The 7260-nt window shown below is 36.9% G+C and overlaps 2 protein-coding genes across 2 annotated transcripts; both read right to left on the bottom strand.

Annotated features, from left to right (window-relative positions):
• Positions 1-1421: 1421 nt before the first annotated feature.
• Positions 1422-4013, bottom strand: LOC134717596 (uncharacterized). Its single transcript, XM_063580090.1, has one exon. It carries the CDS (start codon positions 4011-4013, stop codon positions 1422-1424), a length of 2592 nt encoding a protein of 863 aa, XP_063436160.1.
• Positions 4014-4061: 48 nt separating this feature from the next.
• LOC134717595 (uncharacterized) lies at positions 4062-6863 on the bottom strand. The gene is made up of 3 exons (XM_063580088.1): positions 6637-6863; positions 5162-6240; positions 4062-5002 (listed from the first exon to the last, which is right to left on the bottom strand). Exons 1-3 carry the CDS (start codon positions 6861-6863, stop codon positions 4062-4064), a joined length of 2247 nt encoding a protein of 748 aa, XP_063436158.1.
• Between the last annotated feature and the right edge of the window lie 397 nt (positions 6864-7260).

Here is a 7260-nt window from a genome sequence, read left to right as displayed (position 1 = left end):
AAAAAATTACAGACAGTCTACCCTCTCGGTCTTAATGATAATATCACGGGAATTGTTTATGTATCTAGAACCGATTCCGTTAACATTTTTGATATAGTTTCTAAAACTGTTCGTAAAAACCGTTCTACGGTCGCAGAACAAATCGCAATCAAGGAAAATTTCGGACCTAATTTCTATTTCAAAAAAACAACGGCACACATTATCTGTTAACAAAACTCTGTTCATTACCGGTTAGTAAGGTAAATAAAGTGTTGGAGGAATGCAACACAATTTTATATAGCAGTCCAAAGTATGAAATTGTTCATATTGTTATTCTAAATTATTTCCCAAAATTGATCGCTCTGAAGATCATAAAAACATTTTATTAAAATAAAGTATGTCGATAAAGGTTTTGATTTTGTAAATATTGCCGGTATATTTAACGACCATTCTGTTAAAGAACAAATTCCTGGATATTTTGACAATACTGAGCTATCTCTTATTCGTTACATTTACAAGAAATCTACCCGGAAATTTGTGTTTAATTATAGTCAATTGTGTAAAGATGATAACACCAGTGAAAATACACCTACTTCATGTAATTGTAGTAATTCCGAATATATTTATTGACCCATTTCCTATGTTGTAACAGATGATCTTAACATCGTTCAAGACCGAGAGTTAAAATCATTTCTCAGTAAAGGACCTAAATATCGTCTCCCGTCAATTAGTAATTGGAATGAGTGTCTTAATATAATCCACGACTCATAAAATTGAGAATGGAAATGAGGAATGTGTCAAAGAGACAACAACCCGACCAAATAAAAAACAACAGCAGAAGGTCACCAACAGGTCTTCAATGTAGCGAGAAATTCCCGCACCCGGAGGCGTCCTTCAGCTGGCCCCCATTCTTACTGTATGAAATGGATAAAACGGGAAAAAGTTGACAAAAAATCTTTGGACTCTTTTTAAAATTTAGTAATTAAGATAGTTGATATACGTATTCAACATTTTAAAGAACATTTTACTATTTACAATAACTACAATAAACTTATTTCTCGTATTAAACATAAACTAAGAGAACTAGCCAAGAAATTTGTTTTTGTCCCGTCCGATAAAGCTGTTGTGTAAAGTAAAGTAAATAAAATGCGTTGTGTATAGATTGTGTTTATTCTAACGTCTAGCCATTGCTATATAAGTAACGTCATAATATACATAAGTCAAGTAGCAACGTTAACATGTATATATTCGCGCTAAATTCCCGACATTCTCGGGGCCGGCAAAAGTTAAAATATGAAATTATTAATTACTTTAAAAGTCAATCGAATAGATATTACTGAAAATTAAATAATTAATTGTCTTTCTAAAACAAATTCAAATAATTCACTTATTGATTTTTCACTTTCACGAAGTCTATTCAAATAAAATTGTCAGCTAGTAGTTCACTTTTGGGTAGTCCATTTCTTTATGTTCTCTCGAGCTCGGACAGATGCCTCTCGTTTTGGTAGAATTCTTGTCAATCCCTCTGTTGAAGTATCATCTTTTTTGTCATCTAAATTGTTTATGTTTGTTCGGATTTCGAGCGGGTACAGTTTTACTATAGGGCGTGAAGTACGTCCTGCACTAGTTCGTATTATAGCTGCTCGTGTAAAACCATCGTTTCCGGTGATCAATTCATCAACAACGGCAATGTTCCATCGGTTTTTCGGTAATTTATCATCTTGGACTTGCACTACATCTCCAACTTGAATAGTTTGTAAATTGTTTCCTGTTTGGCGATGAAACTCTCTCAGGGTCGTTATGTACTCGGATTTCCACCGGTTACAAAAATGCTCCATTAAACTCGACTGTTTATTCAAATGTTTATGCAGTTCTTGTTTTCCACTATTCACGGCAATGTATTCAATATTCGGTTGTGGATACGGCGTTAAAGTTATTCTTCTTCCGTACAGCAAGTGTGACGGAGTTAACGGCTCCTCGTCCTCAATATCCGGTGATACGTAGGTCAATGGTCTATCATTAATGATCGCTTCTATTTCTGTCAGAATTGTTTGAAGTGTATCCATGGTAACGTAAGATCTGCCTAATGTTTTCTTCAAACAAGTTTTTGTTATTCCTATAAGGCGTTCCCACCATCCACCATACCAGGGCGCTCTTTTCGGTATGAATCTCCAAGTTGTTCCATATGTTGATAACGTATTGTTTAGCGATGGTGAATCGGTTGATTTCTTTAATGTTTCCGAGGCGGCTAAATATGTCGAGGCGTTATCCGAAATCATGGTATGTGGTCTAGATTTACGACTAGCGAATCTTCTAAAGGCTTGTAAAAAGGATTTTTCTGATAAGTCCGGTACAACCTTCAGGTGTACGGCTCTCGTTGAAGCACAAGTAAACAGACATATAAAAACCTTGTTTTCAGTATCATGTGTATCACGAACGTACAGCGCTCCAGTAAAGTCGACGCCGGTAATTGTAAAAGGCGGCGCTTCCAGTAATCGAACTTTTGGGAGTGGCGGCGGATCAGGTGCTGTATATGGTTTACTGTTGATTTTTCGACAAATTACGCAATTTCGCAAAATTCCTCTTACGTATTGGCGAATTCGGGGTATCCAGTAAGTTTGTCGTATCTGAGTCACTGTTGATAAAACTCCTGAGTGTTTCATGTACTTGTGTATATCAAGAACAACTAATTTCGTAAAATGATGACTTCTGGGTAACAAATAAGGAAATTTCGTATTTTCACAAACAGGTGCGTTATGAATTCTCCCTCCACAGCAAATTGCGTCTTTGTCATTCAGGTACAATCTAAGTTGTCTAACTAAAACAGTAGGTTTAGTATCCTTTAATTTCAAGTGTATCATTTCGTCCTTAAATGAAGTTCTTTGGCAATTTAGTATCCAACACTCTGTTGCATCCTGTAATTCCTCTCTTGTAACGTACTTTTCCTTATTTCTCTGTAATATTTGCGAACGGCAATTTCGTATAAATCGTAATAGATAAGCTGTAATTCGTAGTAATTTTGATAATGTGCTATATCTAGTAATTTGCACAATTTGGTGTATTCCTTGTTGATTATCTATTTCATTGTCTTCTGTACTTGAATCTTCTATATCTGTACTGGTTAGTAGTACTGTTGTGTCATTTGGCTTCCATGACGGCCATTTTGATGCATCAGTGATCCATTCGGGTCCGTTGAACCATAGTGTGTTCTTTTCAAACTGTGACGCGCTGAGTCCTCTAGTAAGAAGGTCAGCTGGATTATCTTTCGTTGGGCAATATCTCCATTCTTGTGTATTGGTCAATTTGCGTATTTCCGTTACTCTATTTCGTATGAACCTTTTTAATTGCTTTGAAGTTGATAACCACTGTAGCACTTTCTGACTGTCTGACCAAAAAGTTATGTCTTCTATGTGTAGAACTGATTTTACGTGATCGGCTAGTCGTGTTCCAATCAATGCGGCCATTAATTCCAGCTGTGGTAGTGTCAATTGCTTAAGCGGTGCTACTCTATTCTTTGCAATAACTAATGATGACTCGTGATGGTTACATATGTAAACAGTTGCTCCGTATGCAGTTGTACTAGCGTCTACAAAAACGTGAAGTTGGGTTTTCTGATCTGGTAAATTGGGAAAATACGGTCTTTTCAATTCTGTGTAAGTCGTTTTCTCCAAATCTTTGGCTAAATTTTCCCATGTTGTCTGTATTTCTAATGGTAGTGGCTCATCCCATCCATACTTCTGTTCCCACAATGTCTGCATTAAGATTTTTGCTCGTACGGATACAGGGCTAAGTAATCCTAGGGGATCGTAAATACGTGAAGATTGTTTAAGAATCTCACGTTTCGTAATATTAGGTAGTTCATTATCAAATAAGTCGACTTTTTGAAAAGTTATCGTATCTTTAACTGTGTCCCATTTCAGTCCAAGTATTTTGACAAAAGTTTCTTTTTCACATACGTTATGTTTTTTGGCTAAATCTGTAAGTTTTGAGCAATTTGAACTCCATGAACGAAGGTTGAATCCAGCCTCCGACATCAATGATCTGGCTTGTACAAAATACTTTTCGGCGTCATCTTCATTTTCCTAACTGTACAAAATGTTATCCACGTAAAGGTCATTCTTCATCATCGCTGAGATATTTGTGTTGCATGCATCCAAGTGTTTAAGCAGTGTTGCATTTAGGATGAACGGTGAACTTGTTGCACCAAACAAAATAGATTTAAATCGATATGTTGTAAGAGTACTGCTGGGATTATCTGTGTCGCTCAACCAAAAAAAGCGTGTAAAATCTCGATCTTTCTCATCTAATCCAATATGTAGGAAAGCCTTTTCAATGTCCGTGCTTATTGCGTACTTCTTGGTTCTAAATCCCATTAATATTTTTGTCAAGTCGTTCGAATCTGGCGGGGTTGACATTAGGCAGTCATTCAAACTTGCGTGATCTGGAGACTTTTTACAGCTACAGTCGTACACTATACGAATTGGTGTTGTTGTCGAATCTTTTTTTACGGCATGATGTGGTATATAGTGAGTGCTTTTACCATCGTCGTTCTCGTCGTTTACCTTCTCTATGAACCCTCTCTTCATTTGGTCTTCAATAATTTCTGAATATTTTCGTAGTAAATGTGGTTCACGACTTAGTCTTCTAATTGTGCTTTCGGTCCTTGCTTTAGCGATCATGATGTTGGAAGGTAAGTCCGGATGATCCAGTTTCCATGGCAACTTGGCAGAATAACGTTCGTTTTCAAATTTGATACAGTCTTGTTGATAAGTCTTTACAAAACTCTCCTCGTCGTCCTGTTGTGGTAAACGTATTCCTAACGATTCTAGATTCCAAAATTTCTCGATGTCGCTTTCCTCTGCATGATGTGAAGTAACATTCAAAAGAACTGATGAAGTTAAGGATTTCTCTCCGTTTCTTATTACCGGTCCAGATAACAAGTAACCAATTTTTGATGCTACGGCTGTAGGTCCATTCCCTCTTATCACGTGATCTTGAACTATATCCCAATAGTAATCGGCTCCTATCAAGAGTGAAATTTCAAAGCTATCAGCGTTATTTGCCGGATGTGCGAGCTTTAAATTTTTCAATTATGGCAAATTGCGTGTAAAGTATTTCGTCTGGTTTTGGAGTGGGACTGCAATATCTGGAACAATCAATGCATTTATGTTTACAATCTCACCTTTGTCTGTTTGTAGTTGAACAGTTGCTGTATCCAAATGGCGTATATTCTTCTCCTTGTCTCCAAAAGCTGACAAATCAATTGTGTCCCTTCCGCTTGGTCTTATCTGTAATTTGTCTGCTATGCCCTGAGTGATGAATGACCGTTGGGCACCTTCGTCAAATAAAATACTAGCTTCTGTGATCTGTTTCCCGTATGCTATTGGTGCGATAGCTGTTTTCAATAAAACGCTAGTGTGTTGTGAAGTATACATTACTGCGGTGTCTGGTTCTTCTGTTTTTACCAAGCCTACAACGGTTGATTTCTCCTTGCTCTCCTGTTCTTTTCCATCTGTAGCTTGTTCCCCGCAAATACTGGTGTGATGTTTCTTGTTGCATTTCTTACATCGGTTAAGTGATTTACACTCGGAAACACCGTGGTTTCCTAGACAGTTGAAACATTTTTTCTTTTGCTTTACGATGTTCAGTCTTTCATTCACGTCAGAAATTATCGTGCAATCTCCCGGAAAATGTATACCAGTGCAGTAGATGCATGGACGTTTTTTGTCATTAAAACGTGGATTGTTTGTATTGAAATTTCGCTGTGTTTTATTACAAGCTTCGGTCAGAAATGTTGCGGTAGTATGTAAACTGTCGCGGTCGGTAAATTGTCCTGCTTCAAGAATTCTCGCTTCTTTCGTGATGGCTTTTCTGAGGTTGTTAAGAGTTATATGATCGCTATCATATTCACGGGCAATACTTTTTCTCGTTTCTACTGGTAGTTTACTAATAATTATAGGTACTAATAGCGCGCCATACATTTCTTGTGTTTGACCCAAACATTCAAGACCTCTTACGTACGTTTCTAGGTGGTCTCCGTACCTTCTTAGGCTGTTTAAATCATTTGACGTTGAAGGAAGATCCATTAAAGCTTTCATGTAGGCATGAATAATCTTGTGAGGCGATCCAAAACGATCTTTGAGCAAATTAACGGCAGTGGTGTAATTGGCATTTGTCAATGCGAAACCTTCAATAGTTTGGGCGGCATGGCCATGGAGTTGGGCCTTCAAGTAACTAAATTTCTGTATCTCAGTCAAAGTACTGTTGAAATGAATAGTTGATTCATAGGAATCCTAAAAGGTTTGCCATTGTAAAATTTCCCCATCAAAGTGCGGTAAATCTAGTTTAGGTAATCTGTGGTTTTGACTGCTATTTGACACCGAAGAAAAGCCTTGATTGTACAAATTATTTGTTGACTGCAAGTCACGATGGGTATTTTGCATGGAGCGGAAGTTATCAGAATGGGTTGGCTGTACATTAATTTCAGTTTCATTGCTGCGTATAACATTGGCATTGGTAAGCGATAAATTTGTGGGGTAAGATGACGTAAAGCTATTTGCATTTGGATCTAGAGACGTTGATGCGACATTTTGAGAAATAGAATCAGAATATATTTTTCGAATTTTCCGAAGTTTGGACTCTAAATTAAACATATACTCATCAGACTCTTGAATTTCCTCTACTACATCCTCCTCCGACGTTAAATCCAGTATCTTTTCATTCAAATCCACGATAGTCCTCTGTTTCTGTTCAACTGCATCCGAAATTAGTTTCACATCGTCTTTGTCTAAGTCCGAATTCTTTTCAATCTCATCGAATTTCTTGAATAACTTTGTAACTTGCCCTTTGTGTCCTCTACGTACTGCTTTTAACTTCGATTCCATTGTTTCCGACAGTCACGGCACCATAAATGTTGTGTACAGTAAATAAAATGCGTTGTGTATAGATTGTGTTTATTCTAACGTCTAGCCATTGCTATATAAGTAACGTCATAATATACATAAGTCAAGTAGCAACGTTAACATGTATATATTCGCGCTAAATTCCCGACAAAAGCTGCTAATAATATTAATATTGTTTGACGTAAATTTTACATTGAGGTTCTGAAAAAAGAAATCACCAATTCACCAACGTTCCAACTGACTCAGAAAACGACATCTGTAACAAACATAAATCTTTAGCTACCGCTTTACAAGCAGAACCAAATACAATGAAAGTTTCAACTATGTATTGGATTCCGAAGCTTCACAAAATATAGATTTATTTCGTCTTCAAGCCATG

The sequence above is a fragment of the Mytilus trossulus genome, chromosome 5 (genome assembly GCF_036588685.1).
Source record: "Mytilus trossulus isolate FHL-02 chromosome 5, PNRI_Mtr1.1.1.hap1, whole genome shotgun sequence".
NCBI classification, from domain to species: domain Eukaryota; kingdom Metazoa; phylum Mollusca; class Bivalvia; order Mytilida; family Mytilidae; genus Mytilus; species Mytilus trossulus.
The sequence above is the reverse complement of the archived record's forward strand: the minus strand, read 5'-3'. Positions and strand labels throughout refer to the sequence as shown.

What these genes read in the sequence shown, in the direction of transcription:
- LOC134717596 (XM_063580090.1), bottom strand. Translation starts at nt 4,013, where the DNA reads ATGTCGGAGGCTGGATTCAACCTTCGTTCATGGAGTTCAAATTGCTCA.
- LOC134717595 (XM_063580088.1), bottom strand. Translation starts at nt 6,863, where the DNA reads ATGGAATCGAAGTTAAAAGCAGTACGTAGAGGACACAAAGGGCAAGTT. An exon ending in GAAATTCAAGAGTCTGATGA is followed by an intron (nt 6,241 to 6,636) that starts GTATATGTTTAA and finishes TCATTTCAACAG; the next exon opens with TACTTTGACTGAGATACAGA. An exon ending in TCAACTACAAACAGACAAAG is followed by an intron (nt 5,003 to 5,161) that starts GTGAGATTGTAA and finishes CACTCTTGATAG; the next exon opens with GAGCCGATTACTATTGGGAT.